Genomic DNA, 20162 nt, shown 5'->3' with positions numbered 1-20162 from the left:
GTCTGTGTGAAAACGTTTTTGCTCCTAAATCTAATAATCGGTGGTTGTATCACTCTTTTCAGCAACAATCACAATCAAGCATTTGCCTCTTTCACATAGCATATCTGTGGAGGAATTTTTCACATAGGGCTATGCTTTTTTTGCCATAATAAATTAAATTAATTTTATTTTAAATTAATTTTTAAAGTAATTGTTTTCTGATATTAAAGTTTGTGTTGATAATCTGGAAAATGTAAGCATGACAAAAATAATCAAAAACAAAAGAAATCTGTAAATATGGCAAATATGCACTGGATTATAAGGCGCACTATCAATAAATGTCTTAGCTTAAGAGTCAAACGAGCGCTGGATGTGAATCTACACAGGCTAGTAAATAGTAAAAGAGTAAAGCACTTCTGTTTATTTACAGTAAGCTTAGACAGCGCTACATTGAGGAACCCTAAATGTTCCGTTAAGCCAGGGAGATATTAGCTAGCGTTTCGGCCCACATAGTTTATGTTAACATGGTAAACATGCAGGCTACAGTCTGATATACTCACTTCTGAACAGCTAGGGCTTAGCGTGTAATGCTAATGCTGCTCCAGCAGTTCTAGCAGGGTTAGCAGCAGGCTACAGGCTGATAAAACTCACCTCTGAACAGTGAAAGCTTAGCACGGTTAGAGGCTAATGCTAATACTGCTGGAGAACTAAACTGAAACTCCTTTATAATGCTGTACTTCAGTGGAGTGGCTTTACTGCTCATGAATACCTGACTGGTAAAATTCATACATAAAAGGTGCACTGATGATAAAAAAAAAAAAAATCATAATTAAGGATTTTAGTGTGCCTTTTAGTGCGAAAAATACGGTACTTTTTCATGGTACTGTACATGTAAAGTCAGAAACAAAAGCTCATCTGATGCTGCACAATTTGGAATGGCCATCCTTTAGTACTTCCTGAGGACAAGCAAGCTTCCGCTGTTGGCTGGGTATTTGTTTGGCACTGAGGTGTTTAAAAACTCCAACAGCAGTGCAGAACAAAGTAGTGCTTGTATAATATAGTACTTGAATAAAAAAAGGGAAGGTAAGGAATTAATAGTAGCAATAAATATGATAACGCATAAACAGATGAATAATCTCTCAAAATAACAGCTGAGCTCAATATTTTTTATTGTGAATGTATATACACAAATATACTGATAGCAACTATATCAGAGCTTTTTTAATAAAATAGATTCGCTATTCTTTAATATAGGGAGTTTGAGAACCAGCAATGAAGAGCAGCGCCCTCATGTGTTCACTCAGAGCGGAGCTCTAGAGTGCAGTTTACAGCATCTATGGAAAAATGAAATTTATAAAAACTACCTAAATAAAGAATATGAAGAAATATAAAGTACAATTCCAAGCAGCTAACTGTATCAGTCTTAAAGAAGAAATCAGTAAAGACAAAAAAGTACAATTGTGTATAATAAAGCCGCACATGAACTGCAAGTGTGTTAGATTTTAACCTTCTTGATTTGGATAATTTGTATCTAAAATAAAAGGCCAAATGCTTCAAATATAGAGCAGCTCCAGGATCTGATCTAAGACAACAGACTGAACTTAGAACAGGTTAGGAGATACTGTCCCCACTAGTGCCTAAGAGGAAGTTTAGTAAACTACAAACCCATCATAAGCACACACCCCTGCGGAGGACATAAAGAAAGATTTGAGCTCATCACTGCTGCTCTCTCGGGTTTCTGGGACTCTCCAGAGGGAACACACTGGCAACGTGACGTTCAGTTTAGTTTGGATACAGCTGCTCTAGCAACACTGTCTCTGGACATGCCTGAGAGAGAGAGAGAGAGAGAGAGAGAGAGAGAGAGAGAGAGAGAGAGAGAGAGAGAGAGAGAGAGAGAGAGAGAGATTAGCTTATTCTTATTAGATGTACATTTTGAGCTGCAAAGCAGCACAACATTCCGGGTCTGGATTAATGAACAAAACATAATTCATAAAAAGACATGGAAGATGGATTTGGAGTGAACACATATAGAGGTGAGTATTTGCTTTCAACTTTTTTCTCTCTGCTCTTCTGAGATTTTTTTTTTTACTCATTAGTAAAAACATATAATGATGCTTCAATGATTCTGTTTAATCACAGATCATTAACATTTACATTTAAAGATGTGTATAAAACCAATGTAAAAATTGTGTTTAAAAAAATGGAGCATTTCTATTTCAGTCAAACTGAAATTATGTTAAAAACAACTGCCAAATTCATATGATGACGAAAAGAGAAACATGGTAAAAAAGTAAAAAAGTAAAAAAGAAATCCCCCCAACATTGTTAATTAATGCTGAAATCATCCGGAATATGTAGGAACACATAATAAATTTAAAAGTGTTTTATCTGGGGTGCTGTTAATTTGCGGTTTCTGAGGCTGGTAAAAAATTAAAAACACAAATTGACTGACCTTCATTTCTTAAAGTCATTTTTTTTCTTTACTTGGTTGAGTAGTTCTTGCCATAATATGGATTAGAACATTATTCAAATAGAGCTATTCACTGTACACCAACTCTACCCTTTTCACAACTTTACAACTGATTCTCTTAAATACATTAGGAGACAAGAAATTCCAGTAATTAACTCAAGTCATTTCAGTTGACTTAACCTCATAAAACTGACTGAGAAAATCCAGCCAAGATGTGCAAATCTGTCATCTAAGCAAGAGGTGCTACTTTGAAGAACCTAAAATATAAAATTGTGTAACACTTTTGTTTACTAAATAATTTCACATCTACAATGCAGAAAATTTTAAATGAATGAAGAACCTCTAAATTTATGGCTCATCCAAACTTTTGACTAGTACTGTATGTTGTCTTTGTAATACAAGTAATTATGGTGCATTTCTTTTAATTCATTCATTGTGTTAACACAATTTAATGATCATCTGTAAGATTGAGGTGAAAAAAGTGAAAATGCCAAAATGAAGTTAAAGGTTTCTTTGTATACACATAATAGTGGAACTATTTTACACAACCACATACCGTGTTTGTGTTAGACACAGGCAGAAATTTGCTTTTAACCTATTCATGCAGTGAACAGTTTAAAAAAATATTTCACAACAAAAATACACAATTGTCCCAAATGCTTAGCATGTATTGTTGCTCAGATGTTTGTTAAAGCCTTTTACTCATTTAACAAAAAAACATTTAAAATTCGTTAATTTGGATTTTTTACAGTGCTCCACACATACACACATACAGTGGCATAGGGAACACATATGCCAGGAGCGGTGGGCAACCTTCTCCGTGTTACCTTGGTTGCAGCATTATGACAACAATGGAGTGGCAGTGTGGTAAACCCAGGGAACAAACCCTCAAAGTGTGTAGGAATCCAAAGCATTGAATTCATAACTAGTGTGATAACTTTTTGTAAGCAATTTTAGAGGTTCAAACATTTGGTTTCATTAATTTCATTTCATTTACCTAGGTTTGTATAAACAAACCTGACTCTGTAACTTGTCTAGGGTTGTGTTTCACACCAAACTCAATATTTAGTTACGGCATTTATTTACACAGAGAAAAATATGTAAAATTTCTCTTTAAGGATCTGTATTTTTATTAGCGTCCATCTTTTTGTTTTTACAGATCACAGTTTTGTCTCATGTTGTGCAGATGGATGTGGACTTTCCTTGGAAACGACGCACGAGGGACCGTGCAGGTCTGAAGCATTAAGGCTCACCTCGGAGGAGTGACCCCAAAACCCTAGAGATGCTGACTTTCTCCATGACTAAAACATAGAGGCACGAGAGGCTTTCCTGGGCACTTTTTAAAAATCTGTCTCTTTTGCTTTGGCAGTAAATGAACGAGAGTCTTTTATGTCATATCACTTAAAAACGTTTAGCACTTTTTAAAGTACAGTATTAGCTACACTGAGAACTTGATAGTTAGTAGACGTTCCTGAAGTACAAGCTGTTGAGAAGTTAAAGCTAATGATGGATGTTTTATTAGTCACTAGTTAGCTAATCTAGTGTTCAAATAAAAAAAGTATTAGAACCTAAATAGTTTGCAATTACGACAAAAATACATCAGGCTAGCTATCTGGCTAATAATATTTTTTAAAAGCTCTTGAAAGTTAATACTTTGTAACTACAACATGAAAATGCTAGAAACAACAATTTATTTCACATTAGCTAGTTACCTACTCATTAGCACTATATCTAGGAAGTGCTGAAAGGCAAAAACTTCTTAATTACAACAGGAAAACAGCTAAATACAAGAGATAAGCTAATTAGTTAATCATGTTTCTCAATATGGAGCAGTAGAGCACAAAGCTTACATATTTACAACAGGAAACTGTAAGAAAAACATAGATCAGTTTAACTGGTTTGCTTATGATCAGGTTTCTGACTGAACATGCATACATAAACACAGAGAACTTTGTTAGGATAACTCAGGAGTTTTCCTGTAATCACGACTTAGCAAGTCAACAGAACCGAACAATTTCCTGAACAAGTAAATGCATCAAAAACCCCAAAGCTAAAGATGTCCCATCAACCAGACTTTTCGGTAACCGTCCCAGATCCGGCAACAGGAGGAGCACATGGAACGTACAGAAGTTCAGGAGGTTTCTCATTCCTCCCATCATTCCTCCGCCTCACCTTTACCCCGGCCTCCCTCGAGAGAGTCTATCAGGCCTATTTCCTGCGGCAACGGCAAGAGACACTGCTAGCACTGCTAGTTTCCGCTATGCTGTTCAACTGCTACGTCATCATCATGGCCGCAGTGCTTTATTCCCCTGATAAGCTAGCCACGCTGTTAGCGGCGATAATCGGGCTAGCTGTGAGCGTAGCAGTCTACATCCTCTTGCGGTTACGTAAACTGCCGGACAAGGTGGTTCGTAAAGTCGTACCATACGCTGCATGGCTGCTGATCACAGTTCAGGTGCTGTGCTACCTGGGCTTTAACTTTGCAGGTGTTTATGAACCCGGGGACGCAGTGGGCTGGCAGACGTTTTTCACGTTTTCCTTCCTACTGACACTGCCGCTTCCACTGTCGCATGTGGTTCTACTTGCTGCGCTGTCGTGCTGGACGCACACGGTGTTGCTGGGGATTGTGGTGGCGCAACGGCGGCTGGAAAACCTAGAAATACTGATCAGACAGGTAAATACACAATCACTGGACAAAAACTGGACAATGCTTAAAGCAGGTATTAACTTTTTTTCCTATGAAGAGGGAAAATATTATAATACATGGCATAATTGTGCTTTTGTTACCATTTCTCCAAAGTCACATAATTCATTCTAAAAACAGGTTGTTTGGTAGGTCCCAGGACCTTTTTATGGCTATAAACGTTTTGCTGGTTTCCTGAGCCAAAACACTGCTGCTAATGTTGCTGACACAAGCGCTACTGCAAACTTGGAGATATCAGAACAGCAAACTCACTCTTCATATGTTTATTCACTCATCGTAACCCAGCAAAAAGCAGTATTAGAACTGAAGATAGAGCTGGTGAGATATGAGAAAGTGCCATTAACAACAGCAAGCTAACACTCTTTCTCCTACTCCCTGTGTGTGTGGGTCTAGCTCTGAGCATGGTTACCAGGTCCAACAAACCATAACAGAAAAACTATTAAATCAACACTGAATAATAAATGAACTAAATGTACAACTTTTTCTCTCTCACACAACAATTTTCATTTTAAAAGTACATTTTAGGAAGCCTGGTGCAAATACACATTCTCACCAAAATCCTACGGACTGTCCCTTTAACCTGGAAGGTCCCTTTTACCTGACCGTTTTTTATCCATAGTAAAAAAATAATTCTTAGTGTTTTTATATTATAACACAACACTTTACCACTTTAAAATAAGCTTCCTTTATAACAGGTTTCTAAATAGTTTAGAAAGGAGTATGTTAATGCTTATTCATTTGTTATTCATTGATTCCACATTTGCTTACACTCTCATACCTCAAATTTAATAAATGTACCTTTTTAATCTAAAAATAAACCCTTTATAAAGGAGCCTTATTTGATAGCAGTAGCAAAAAAAATAACATACTGCTAATAGAAAACATACAAGTTTTTCTCTGATATTCTTATTTCAATTTCAAAAGTATAACTGACTGGATTAGTACCATGTGTCTGCATTTCAATTTCATTTTAAGGTTAATTAAAGTTTTTACTTTATTGTGTGTGTGTGTGTCTCCAGCTTGTTGCAAATATGATGCTGTATTTTGGTGCGATGGTTGTGGGCGTGATGTCATATTTCATGGCTGATCGCAAATACCGCACAGCCTTTCTGGAGGCAAAACAGTCACTGGAGGTCAGTCTGACACTCGATGAGCAGAGCACGCAACAGGTAAAAAAAAACACATACACGCACACACACACACACACACACACACACACACACACACACACACACACACATACATTGCTGACAAGACATCATAGTCCTGTCATTTGCAGTCCTGATTTTATGTCATCTCTCAGGGTACATATATATGGAATGCAGGTCATTAGTATTTTAGTAATGTTATTGAGTTTATGCATATAAAGACTACAGACTGACTGATTAGGAGTTTTGGGGCCAATACCTACTGCTGATCATCTTACAGTACAATTGGCTGATTGCCGATTTTGATTGAGAGTGGGGCTGTATGCTACTCTCTTAAGATGCAAAGTTTTTTTTAGAATCAACCAGATTTAAAAACGCTACCCTTCTCTAACAAGTGTAAAACTGAAATGTGGTGCTCAGTGTTGTTAGTGGTGTCTAATAACCTAGCCTAGCTGATAATCACTTTATTGAGCTTAGTGATAGATGGTATCTGAGTGATGGTATCCACTTAACTATTCATCCTGCTTCTCTGAAGAGGAAGGTAATTTTACACATTTATAGATATTTGAGTTTGAGTCAAATACAATATAAAAAATAGTTTGTACATTTGGATAATTCTGTTTGATATGACCAGCTTTTGGCAGGATTGGATAAATAATTGTTTAGTGACTGATTTTATATTTGTGCTATTGTGTATTTGATACCAATAAACAGCTGATCTCTTTTTTCTCACATTATTGACTTAAATGAGTGACTAAATATCAAAATGACACATAGCTAATTGAACAATCTCATCTCTAGTTAATGGCATGGTACACTCATGCGTTGGCAAGATTGCAATGAACATTGGCAGCGTTCAAATCAGTCAGAGGCCCCCCTGTGTTGTGTTGTGAAGCAATAGAGTTGGTATACAGTGAATGGCCCTATTTGAGTAAAGTTCTAATACATATTATTGCAAGAGTTTTATTATTGCAATTATTACTTTCAGAAATGAATGTCAGTCAATCCGAAAGAAAAGTTCAAACTTTGAATTTATAATCAAGTGGAGTCACCTCTGTTATGCAGGATAAGTTCATCAGAGTTACCAGCCTCAGAAATCAAAAGTACCCTAAATAAGAACCCATCTAAAGCCCTCACAGAGTACTTTGGTTTGTTTAACACTTTTAAGTTACCCCATGATTCCTTGTGTGTTCGTTCATAGTCTAAATGATTTCAGTATTCATTTACAATGTAGTAAAAAAAAAACAATGATCGAAAAGGTGTGTCCTAACCTTTGTTTGGACTGGTTATGTATATATAATATTATATTGTTCTTAATTAGGCACAAACAGTCTGATTAGTTGGTGCAAAGCATTTAGCATGCTGGTGTCACTCACACATACACAGACACACACACACCTCATTAAAGCACTTAGTTCACCAACTGTGCTCTCATTTGTTTCCTGATGATCTGTCCCACACTCTGTCCCTACGGAGCCTGTGTGTGTGTGTGTATGTGAGAGAGAGAGAGCGAGAGAGAGAGAGAGAGAGAGAGAGAGAGAGAAAGAGAGAGAGGTTTTCCAGCCCTATTATAGCCCTCATATCTCACTCCTCCCTGGAGTTCTACTGCTTCTCTTTTTTCCGCTGTGTTTTTCTATGGCACTCTGGAGCCTGCAAAACTCCCAGAATGCCACAGGAGAAGCTAGTGCTGCTGGGAAACAGACTCCGCTGACCAATCAGGGTGCGGCCAAGCGCTTCACGTTGTCATGGCAACACAGCTCTGGAGACAAACCCCATATCCATCTGTCTTTCTCTGACGCCAGTCTTTTCTCTCTCTCTTTTGCTGTATATGATCTCCATAAGATGTTCAGATAATCAGATTTAAACATTTGAACATTTGTCCTTTCATACATGCAGCATATAGCTAGACATTTCTTTTGCCTCAGGGCCGTTTCACACTAAGCCTGAGCTGGAAGTTTTTATGTTGTTGAGTCTTCACACCAAGTCAGATGTATTTTTTCAGTAAACAGTTTGCTCTGTTACATTTCCACTCTTTCTTTATCTCTGCTCCCTGTCCGAATCTCTCTCCCTTCTCCACACAAGTGCTAATTAGTGGGGGAAGCTATATTTTGCTTCTTTGGAGATCACCAATACCAAACAAATGCTGTATAAAGTGGCTGTGAAGTACTGACCAACATTCTTCAGCTGTTCAGCTCTGATCCTCTGTATATTTACTTTAAGCTCTACATTTTTGGAGTCACCATGTTGCTTGTCATGTTTGGTTTTGAGTTCTACTCCAGACAAGATCAGCTGCTCAGCTGCTGACTTGACGCTTTTTTGTCTGGTCTGCAATCTTGACAATGGGGCTCTGATGGGTCAGTCTAGTTTTAATGTACTCAACAATGTGGTATATTTAAAAAGGTTTCACTTGAAAAAGGTTTCAAAGGTTTCACTTGAACAATTAATACAATGTTGCAGGCCATCAGTTTCAGTTGTAGTGTGAAAAACACAATTAACATATTTATGTTCATTTTCAAAACCTGCCCTGGCATTATATTATGTCTGTAACAAAATATCTGTCCCAGTGTGAGATGGCCTTTAGGCACATTCTCCAATAAATGTTATGATTGGATTAGACAAGAAGCACATCCTGTTTAGTGTGTGCAGGAGGCACAACATGACATACTGTGATTTTTTTGGAGATCTACCTGCTCTATTCACTCATGGGCCCAGTCAGATACTACCTGGACTTTATGCTAGTTTTCCAGCTATATAAAAATCAGGCATTTGCGTTCACACAAAAGTTACATCAAAACCATTGCACATTAATAGGAATCAATGGAACTGATTCATGTGTGTTTGTGGGTGTAGGAGGAGTTGTTGTTGTCCATCTTGCCGAAGCACATAGCAGATGAGATGCTGCAGGGAATGAAGAAAGAGGCCAATCAGAAATCAGAAGCTCAGCAGTTCAACACCATGTACATGTACAGACACGAAAATGTCAGGTAACACATGCACACACACACACACACACACACACACACACACACACCCTTATTGGTTTAGGTTCAGTGTGGCAAGTTGCCAAAAGGCAAGGCTATGCAAAATAAGCTAAATAAACCCTCCTCAATTAAGTATAATTGAGTTGAAAAGCTGAGCCATCCACTTTGCGCAATATAACAGTTGTATTGGCACCAAAACAATTCCTGAGCACAATGATACCACCACCATGTTTAACAACTAGTAAAGTGTTTTTGAGGTAAAATGAGTTACCAAACCTTTTAAGTTAAGTTACTTTTTCTGACCATAAAACCATCATTTTCTGTGACAGTTTGGTTCTTCTTCTATAACTTGGTAATGTTACGGTTTAGTGGGGGAGGTGGACTCAAATGCAGAGTTATTTTATTTACTTATTTTATTTATTTTTATTTGCTTATTTATTAGTCTTATTATTTATTGGTAATATTATATTTGATATTACTGATGTGTCTGTATGTGTGTGCAGTTTGTTTGATGGTGTGCTTGAACCAGGGTTTGAACTCCCAACCTTTGTAACTGCAGACGGGTGTGCTACCACTGCACTACTTAGAGTGTGTGCAGTGGCTTTGGATGAGGGCCTTAAATGTGGCAGTGAAGAAAAAGGGCGGGAAAATCAAACAAAGGATCTGCTGCCACATGGCATGGCTCAAACAAAGGAAATTAAATCAAACTTTAAGGAACTTAGAAAAGACTTCTTGAAAATAAAAACTTCAAAAATAAACTGAGATCTTTTCTCTCTCTTTTGCGGCTTCTTTTAAGATCTCTCTTTTTTTTGTGAGCCTTTGTTTCTTTTGAGATCTTTTTTTTGTGGCTTCTTTCAATATTTCTTTTTTCTTTTTTTGTGGCTTCTTTTAAGATCTCTTTTCTTTCTAATCTTTTTCTTTTGTACCCACTGTTACCGGTCACCCCTCTACAAAGGTGTGACGGTGAACTGAGGTTTGGCTGGGGTTTTTAAGCTGTGTTCACAGCTGAGCCTGATTTGAACTAATTACCGCTGGGGATTCTGGGACTTGGAGTTTTTTGCCCCAGATCCACCAGCTCCTCCACCGCAGTGTCCAGGCCCTCTGCTGGTGGTTGGCGGCATATGCCGCTTTCTTACAGTACCCCCCCCCTCTAGGGGCGGCACCTGACGACCCCAAGCCAGCAGCACGATCACGCTGGAAGTCCCGGATCAGAGCCGGGTCAAGAATTCGGTTCCGAGGGACCCACGAACGTTCCTCCGGCCCGTAACCCTCCCAGTCAACAAGATACTGGGTGCTGCCCCGGACTTTGCGCACGTCCAGCAAACGCCAAACTGTGAACGCAGGGGAACCGCCCACAAGACGTGGGGGAGGGGGCCGAGTTCCAGGTGAGGGGGCTCCACACACAAATGGACGTAGGTGGGACACGTGGAACGTCGGGTGCACTTTCATGGTAGATGGAAGTTGCAACCGATATGAGACCGGATTTACCCTCCGCAAGATCTTAAAGGGACCCACAAATTTGGATGCCAGTTTATGCGAGACACCTCGCAGCAGAAGGTCCCTGGTGGACAGCCACACACGTTGACCCACACGAAACTGCGGGGCATGGCTCCTTTTGCGATCTGCGACCCGTTTCCTGACCTTCGAGGTCGCCTGCAAGGTGGCACGTGCCTTCTGCCAGGCCCTGCGACACCGACGGACATACTGCTCAGCAGAGGATACACCCACTTCCCTCTCCTGCTCCACAAATAGCGGAGGGGAGAACCCGAATTGGCATTCAAAGGGTGACATACCCAAGGATGAATGCCACAGGGTGTTGTGGGCATACTCTGCCCAGAGCAGTTGGTCGGTCCAGGAAGTCTGGTTGCCTGCAGTGAGGCAACGCAGCAGTTGGCCAAGGTCTTGATTGACCCGCTCGGTTTGCCCATTCGACTCCGGGTGGAAGCCAGAGGTGAGACTCACTGTGGCTCCCATCAGCTTGCAAAAGGCCTTCCAAAACCGGCTGGCGAACTGGGGCCCCCGGTCTGATACAAGATCCTGGGGCATGCCGTGTAATCTCACCACGTGTTGGAGAAGTAGATCCGCAGTTTCCTTGGCAGAGGGGTGTTTGGGCAGCGCCACAAACTTGCATGCCTTGGAAAAGCGGTCCACAAGCACCATTACCACTGTGTTGCCCTTTGATGGTGGAAGACCTGTCACAAAGTCCAATGACCTCCCGGGTCAGGCTCCTGTTGGAGGGCTCGTGCAATGGACTCCTCAATACCCCAGCAGAGGGGGGCAACTATTTTGGAGGCAGGGACAACTAATTCAGGGGCTGGCTCAGGTCCAGGAGGGACCCAACATCTAGACAGGGCATCAGGCTTGGTATTTTTGGAACCTGGCCTATAGGACAGAACAAAATGGAAACGACCAAAGAATAGAGCCCACCGGGCCTGACGTGGGTTTAATCGTTTGGCCTGCTGTATATAGGCCAGGTTTTTGTGATCTGTCCACACCAAAAATGGATGTTTGGCCCCTTCGAGCCAGTGCCTCCATTCTTCCAAGGCCAACTTCACTGCCAGGAGCTCCCTGTCTCCAATAGAATAGTTGCGCTCTGCTGGGGTAAGCCTGTGAGAGTAAAACGCACAGGGGTGTAGTTTCTTTGTTGGCCCTTGGCGTTGGGAGAGTACCGCTCCCACACCTACATCTGAAGCGTCAACCTCAACGATAAATGGTTCATTGGGGTCCGGCAGTTGTAAAACTGGTGGTGAGGTTAGCCTAGCCTTGATTTCTTCAAAGGCTTTCTGAGCCTCCGCTGTCCAGCGAAACGGCCCTGGGGTTTTTCGGGTTAAGGCAGTAAGGGGTGCTGCCACCGTGCTGAATTGACGCACGAAACGCCGAAAAAAGTTGGCGAACCCCAGGAAAGACTGGACCTGCCTAAGAGTGGAACGGCGCGGCCAGTCTTTGACAGCCTTGATCTTGGCTGGATCCATGCGAAGGGTGCCTTTGGATACCACGAACCCCAAGAACGATATAGTCTCTGAATGGAACACAGACTTCTCGAGTTTTATAAATAGACGGTTCAAAGAGCAACTGGAGAACCCGTCGGACATGTCCTATGTTTTCCTCTAGTGACCGGCTGTAAATTAATATGTCGTCAAGGTAGACATATACATATTGGTCCAAGGCCTCCCGCAGTACGTCATTAATGAAGCGTTGGAACACTGCGGGGGTGTTCATGAGACCAAAGGGCATTACGCGGTACTCGTAGTGCCCTGTTGGGGTAATGAAGGCCGTTTTCCATTCATCCCCCTGCCGTATGCGAACCAGGTTGTAGGCACTGCGCAGGTCCAATTTAGTAAAAATTGAGGCCTGCTGCAGTGCCTCAAAAGCTGTCTGCATTAAGGGAAGGGGGTAACGGTCCTTCACAGTGATGGCGTTCAGTCCTCTGTAATCTATGCAGGGACGAAGTCCACCATCTTTTTTCCCCACAAAAAAGAATCCAGCCCCTGCTGGTGATGAGGAAGGCCGTATGAAGCCTGACTCCAAGGCCTCACGAATGTAGGTGTCCATGGCAGCACGCTCGGGAGGAGCGAGTGCAAACAATCGACCCCTGGGTGGAGTTGTGCCTGGTAAAAGGTCAATTGCACAGTCGTATGGCCTGTGTGGGGGCAGGACCTGGGACTGTTCTTTTCTGAACACCTCACAGAGGTCCCTGTATTCCTTAGGAACTCTGTCTAGGTGCGCTATGGGCATCTCCTTCGGTGGAACTGCCCGAGGAGGTGCTTTGTTGAGCTTTAAACAGTTCCCCTGACAAAATTGGCCCCAAGCATAGACCGAGTGGGTTGACCAGTCTATACGCAGGTTGTGAAGCACTAACCAGGGATACCCAAGCACCAGCTTCAGGTGGGGACTCCAACTATTTTGGAGGCAGGGACAACTAATTCAGGGGCTGGCTCAGGTCCAGGAGGGACCCAACATCTAGACAGGGCATCAGGCTTGGTATTTTTGGAACCTGGCCTATAGGACAGAACAAAATGGAAACGACCAAAGAATAGAGCCCACCGGGCCTGACGTGGGTTTAATCGTTTGGCCTGCTGTATATAGGCCAGGTTTTTGTGATCTGTCCACACCAAAAATGGATGTTTGGCCCCTTCGAGCCAGTGCCTCCATTCTTCCAAGGCCAACTTCACTGCCAGGAGCTCCCTGTCTCCAATAGAATAGTTGCGCTCTGCTGGGGTAAGCCTGTGAGAGTAAAACGCACAGGGGTGTAGTTTCTTTGTTGGCCCTTGGCGTTGGGAGAGTACCGCTCCCACACCTACATCTGAAGCGTCAACCTCAACGATAAATGGTTCATTGGGGTCCGGCAGTTGTAAAACTGGTGGTGAGGTTAGCCTAGCCTTGATTTCTTCAAAGGCTTTCTGAGCCTCCGCTGTCCAGCGAAACGGCCCTGGGGTTTTTCGGGTTAAGGCAGTAAGGGGTGCTGCCACCGTGCTGAATTGACGCACGAAACGCCGAAAAAAGTTGGCGAACCCCAGGAAAGACTGGACATGCCTAAGAGTGGAACGGCGCGGCCAGTCTTTGACAGCCTTGATCTTGGCTGGATCCATGCGAAGGGTGCCTTTGGATACCACGAACCCCAAGAACGATATAGTCTCTGAATGGAACACAGACTTCTCGAGTTTTATAAATAGACGGTTCAAAGAGCAACTGGAGAACCCGTCGGACATGTCCTATGTTTTCCTCTAGTGACCGGCTGTAAATTAATATGTCGTCAAGGTAGACATATACATATTGGTCCAAGGCCTCCCGCAGTACGTCATTAATGAAGCGTTGGAACACTGCGGGGGTGTTCATGAGACCAAAGGGCATTACGCGGTACTCGTAGTGCCCTGTTGGGGTAATGAAGGCCGTTTTCCATTCATCCCCCTGCCGTATGCGAACCAGGTTGTAGGCACTGCGCAGGTCCAATTTAGTAAAAATTGAGGCCTGCTGCAGTGCCTCAAAAGCTGTCTGCATTAAGGGAAGGGGTAACGGTCCTTCACAGTGATGGCGTTCAGTCCTCTGTAATCTATGCAGGGACGAAGTCCACCATCTTTTTTCCCCACAAAAAAGAATCCAGCCCCTGCTGGTGATGAGGAAGGCCGTATGAAGCCTGACTCCAAGGCCTCACGAATGTAGGTGTCCATGGCAGCACGCTCGGGAGGAGCGAGTGCAAACAATCGACCCCTGGGTGGAGTTGTGCCTGGTAAAAGGTCAATTGTACAGTCGTATGGCCTGTGTGGGGGCAGGACCTGGGACTGTTCTTTTCTGAACACCTCACAGAGGTCCCTGTATTCCTTAGGAACTCTGTCTAGGTGCGGTATGGGCATCTCCTTCGGTGGAACTGCCCGAGGAGGTGCTTTGTTGAGCTTTAAACAGTTCCCCTGACAAAATTGGCCCCAAGCATAGACCGAGTGGGTTGACCAGTCTATACGCAGGTTGTGAAGCACTAACCAGGGATACCCAAGCACCAGCTTCAGGTGGGGAGCCTGAGTCAGGTATAATTCCACCTGTTCCATGTGGACCCCCACCTGAAGGATTATTGGTTTGGTGCGATGGGTCACAGGGCCGGAGCCTACAACCCTTCCGTCTATAGCGAGAACAGGCAGCGGACGCTCTAAAGGCTCGACTGGGAGGCCCAAACTAGCTGCAAGGGAGGTGTCAATGAAACTTCCTGCAGCCCCAGAATCTATAAAGGCTGTTAGTGAGGTATGTTGTCGAGGGGGCCAGGCTAATTTTGCAGAGAGATGAAGTCCTGATATGGGGGATACCACAGGGTCTAAGGCCGATTCCCCCGCCCGGGTTAGACCCTGCTGTTTCCCAATCTGTGAGGAGCGGTTTTAAAGCCTTCGCCTGCTGTCTGAATAGGTAAACGGGCACCTCCCAGCTGCATGGGTTCAGGTGCATCTTGCGGGGTCACACCTTCTGTTACGGTTTAGTGGGGGAGGTGGACTCAAATGCAGAGTTATTTTATTTACTTATTTTATTTATTTTTATTTGCTTATTTATTAGTCTTATTATTTATTGGTAATATTATATTTGATATTACTGATGTGTCTGTATGTGTGTGCAGTTTGTTTGATGGTGTGCTTGAACCAGGGTTTGAACTCCCAACCTTTGTAACTGCAGACGGGTGTGCTACCACTGCACTACTTAGAGCAGGGGTCTCAAATTCATTTTTGCCGAGGGCCACATTGGCATATTGGCTGTCCTCTGAGGGCCAGATGTAACTTATAAATATAAGAAAATGTAACCAGATGTAATACAAAATGAATGTAATTACTCCTTAATGTTAAATAACTCTCAATATACTATTTATTCAATCAAATATTACAGTTGCATGGAAAAATGGTTGCTTGTTGCTCTATTAACATAAATCCTTTTAATTTATAAGTTATATTAACTTTGATCAAAACGTTTGATACTGAAATAAGGCTTAATAAATATAAAATCAAAAATTGTGAGCTGTGACAGATTTAGCATTTCCTCAGATTTAGCAGTTCCTCATCCAACCACTAGTCGGAGCTGCAGCTGCAGCACCACAAGCCCGCAGTCTTTGCTTAGTCAGAGCTGCAGCCCAGCCACGGGCTACAGGGCTCAGCTGAGCCAGTCTGGAGCGTTTTTAAAAATTTGTAAGTTCTTCTGTGTATGAAATAAAATAACCCCACTAACCGGATAATACAGCTCTCTGCAGTTCATCTTTCAGCCCAAGCAGCTAACAGCAGCAGTTTAGAGCAGCGTCACGGAGGCACTGCTCGGATTACATTATAAACAGGTCAGTTAGCGCGCTGCTAACCTCAGGATGTTTATAACTAACGTTACGGAGTTTAGTGGACACACCACGGCTGCAAGGTTAGACTGTTGAAGGCTACTGAAGACTACTAAAGCAGGCAACGCAGCGTAAGCAAAACAAAAACAAAAACCACACACACACCAAAATACAAGTTAAGATAAAATATGAAAACGAACATAATAAAGCATAAATAATTAAATTGAATTGCGGGCCAGATGTATGTTTATTTTGTTAACCCGTGAGGGGCCGTATGAAACCGCGTCGCGGGCCGCATGTGGCCCGCGGGCCGCTACTTTGAGACCCCTGACTTAGAGTGTGTGCAGTGGCTTTGGATGAGGGCCTTAAATGTGGCAGTGAAGAAAAAGGGCGGGAAAATCAAACAAAGGATCTGCTGCCACATGGCATGGCTCAAACAAAGGAAATTAAATCAAACTTTAAGGAACTTAGAAAAGACTTCTTGAAAATAAAAACTTCAAAAATAAACTGAGATCTTTTCTCTCTCTTTTGTGGCTTCTTTTAAGATCTCTCTTTTTTTTGTGAGCCTTTGTTTCTTTTGAGATCTTTTTTTTGTGGCTTCTTTCAATATTTCTTTTTTTGTGGCTTCTTTTAAGATTTCTTTTTTGTGAGCCTTTGTTTCTTTTAGGATCTCTCCTTTTTGTGGCTTCTTTTAAGAGTTCTTTTCTTTCTAATCTTTTTCTTTTGTACCCACTGTTACCGGTCACCCCTCTACAAAGGTGTGACGGTGAACTGAGGTTTGGCTGGGGTTTTTAAGCTGTGTTCACAGCTGAGCCTGATTTGAACTAATTACCGCTGGGGATTCTGGGACTTGGAGTTTTTTGCCCCAGATCCACCAGCTCCTCCACCGCAGTGTCCAGGCCCTCTGCTGGTGGTTGGCGGCATATGCCGCTTTCTTACAGGTAAACGATCTGCGCCTCCTTATAACTCTTGTCCTTTTATTCAACCCTAATGTGACACAGCACATTTGAGAGTGGTGAATAGGGCAGCATTACCAAATCAAGTATAAACTGTCTTTCTTTCTCTGCAGTATCCTCTTTGCTGATATTGTGGGATTTACTCAGCTCTCGTCGGCCTGCAGCGCTCAGGAACTCGTAAAACTGCTCAATGAACTCTTTGCCCGCTTTGACAAACTAGCAGCTGTAAGTCACAGTTTAGTTCCACCTATTTATCCCACAGCCATTTATCGCATCTTATTCAGTTTACATCAATAAATTTCCACCTTTTAGTCTACAAAATTTAGCTCCACCCTGTCATCCTACAGAAGTTTAGCTAGACCCATTCATCCTATAGTAGTTTAGCTCCACCCATTCATATTACAGCAGTTTAGCTCCACTCTTTCAGTCTACAGAGGTTTAGCTACACCCTGTCAGTCTTTAGAAGTTTAGCCCCACCCATTCATCCTACAGCAGTTTAGCTCCACCCATTCATCCTACAGCAGATTAGCTTCACCCCATTCGGTCTATAGCAGTTTAGCTCCACTCATTCAGTCTACAGAAGTGTAGCTCCACCCATTCATCCTATAGCAGTTTAGCTCCACCCATTCAGATTATAGCAGATTAGCTCCACCCCATTCCGTCTACAGCAGTTTAGCTCCACCCATTCATCCTATAGCAGTTTAGTTCCACACATTCAATCTACAGCAGGTTAGCTCCACCCATTTAGTCTACAGCAGTTTAGCTCCACCCATTCAGATTACAACACTTTAGCCCCACACATTCAGTCTACAGCAGTTTAGCTACACTCTTTCACTCTACAGAAGTTTAGCCCCACCCATTCATCCTACAGTAGTTTAGCTCCACCCATTCAGATTAAAGCAGTTTAGCTACACTCTTTCAGTCTACAGAAGTTTAGCTCCATCCATTCATCCTACAGTAGTTTAGCTCCACCCATTCAGATTACAGCAGTTTAGCTACACTCTTTCAGTCTACAGAAGTTTAGCTCCTCCCATTCATCCTACAGCAGTTTGGCTCCTCCACCCATTCAGCCTATAGCAGTTTAGCTCCACCCATTCTGGTTACAACACTGTAGCCCAACTTAATTTCGGACTACATTAGTTTAGCTTCACTCATTTATCCTACAGCAGTTTAGCTACACTTAATTTTGGTTCAAGAACCCACACACACACATTTATTTTTTTATTTTTTTAAACAAATGAAATATTGGGATATATATGGGATATTTAATAGATTGGTGTGTGTTTATGTGCAGCAATATCACCAGTTGAGGATAAAGATTCTGGGGGACTGTTATTATTGTATCTGTGGATTACCTGATTACCGGCCAGACCACGCAGCCTGCTCCATCATGATGGGCCTGGCCATGGTTAAGGCCATCTCGTGAGTGCACTTACACACACACACACACACACCATTTGACAGACACGCCTTCATTCCTTCTTAATAACATTTTGTTATGGTTTAGTAGGCTGTGATCATTATGATATGCAGTGAATGTGATCTAACTAAGCTGAAAGTTATTAGTTGTTTTTTCTTATTTATTACTTATTAAAACAGATGAACACACTCATCCTGAGCAGATTTAGTAGTCTTTCATTGTTATTCCAATGAAGCAGATTAATTATAACGGTTTTTATAATTTTAACTGCATTTCAAATGTGTGTGCATCGCAGTGCATCCAACACTAAAAGCAGCATAATAAATTCACACATATTACGCATATATCTCCATCTGTTCAGCTTACAGCAGCCTAACCCCACCCATTCATGCTGAAGCTGTGAGGAGAGTTTCAGGTAGTTTTACTTATTGTGCAAGACACAGTAAAGGAGAGATAAATGAAACAGCTCATTTGCATTTCAAATAAACAATCTATTTCCAAAAAAGAGCAGTTGTAAAAGGGTCCCCTATGCTCATATGTGTTCAGGTACGTACGCGAGAAGACAAAGACGGAGGTGGACATGCGTGTGGGGGTGCACACAGGGACGGTGCTGGGCGGAGTCCTGGGACAGAAACGTTGGCAGTTTGATGTATGGTCCACCGATGTCACCGTGGCCAATAAGATGGAGTCTGGTGGCATCCCAGGGTGAGCAGCACTTATTTGTTCTACATTTTGAGACCTGAGGAGCCTCTTATCCTTCATTGACAGTGGCGTTGTGGGTTTGTGAATAGTTACAATTCCCAGACAGATATTAGGTCTAGTCATAGACATTATTGCCTTTCATTCCCCATTGCCCGGTAGAGAATTATTACCAACAGAATAGGACTCTCTGGGCGCCGAGTGGTCCAGTGGTCTAATGCGCTGCCACTATGAATGGAAGGTCACAGGTTCGAATCCTGTCTATGTAGCTCTGCCATCACCTGCCAGCGCCCAGATAGGGCACAATTGGTCTCGCTCCCTTTGAGTGGGTAGATGGCGCTCCCTTCCCATCATGCTCAAAGGCGGTGCCGGGCAGCATGAGATGTCTGTGAGCTGATGTGTCAGAACCTAGTCACTGCGCCAAATCCAAATCCAATCATAAATAACCAAAAAATTTGAAAAAAGAACAGAACTCTCTGAAGCAGATGAATCTAAATATATGGGCACCATTATTAATGCCAATTTCTCCAGCACTGAGCTGTAGAATAATGGAACTGTGTTCTCTGGAATGATGGTGCTTCATCAAACACTTTTTGGAGTTTGGGATGAGGTGGGGTGATGATCATTCAACATCCAATGGTTTGTTGACACAGGTCACACGTTCACAAGGTCTGGTGTAATATTGAGGGGTGCAATTTCATACAATGCCAGATTACCTTTGGTCTTTACTACAGGCAAGTAAGAAAGTACTGCAACCCGTGCTTCTACCTTTTCCAGACTCTAGTGCACTATTCCAATAGGACAATGCTTGTCCACATAAAGCTGCTGTCCCAAGAAGCAGTTTTGAAGACCAGAGGCCAGTTGTATCGCCAGACCATGATGCCAAGATGTCTTAATAAGCTTAATAGCTTAATAAATATTGCCCAATTTAGTCAACATTTTTAAACATTTATTGTCCCAGAAAATCTTAATCCTCCTTTTGAATAGCACAGCAATCTGACACTTCATTCTTGATG

At 42.4% G+C, this 20162-nt stretch overlaps 1 protein-coding gene across 3 annotated transcripts in view; it reads left to right on the top strand.

Annotated features, from left to right (window-relative positions):
• Positions 1-1868: 1868 nt before the first annotated feature.
• The window catches only part of LOC103034748 (adenylate cyclase type 3), a 35329-nt gene continuing 17035 nt past the window's right edge, over positions 1869-20162 (top strand). Inside the window, exons 1-8 of one of the 3 annotated variants that reach the window (XM_022685329.2) lie at positions 1869-2012; positions 3200-3341; positions 3608-5122; positions 6172-6321; positions 9151-9284; positions 17141-17252; positions 18322-18449; positions 18994-19152. In XM_022685329.2, coding sequence (XP_022541050.2) covers positions 4505-5122; positions 6172-6321; positions 9151-9284; positions 17141-17252; positions 18322-18449; positions 18994-19152 — 1301 coding nt within the window. In that variant the 5' untranslated portion in view covers positions 1869-2012; positions 3200-3341; positions 3608-4504. The remainder of the gene's footprint in view (positions 2013-3199; positions 3342-3607; positions 5123-6171; positions 6322-9150; positions 9285-17140; positions 17253-18321; positions 18450-18993; positions 19153-20162) is intronic. The other 2 variants (XM_022685336.2, XM_022685326.2) reach the window with 2 other exon arrangements.

This window comes from Astyanax mexicanus, chromosome 1, assembly GCF_023375975.1.
Source record: "Astyanax mexicanus isolate ESR-SI-001 chromosome 1, AstMex3_surface, whole genome shotgun sequence".
Lineage (NCBI taxonomy): Eukaryota > Metazoa > Chordata > Actinopteri > Characiformes > Acestrorhamphidae > Astyanax > Astyanax mexicanus.
This window is presented reverse-complemented; position numbering and strand designations above follow the sequence as displayed.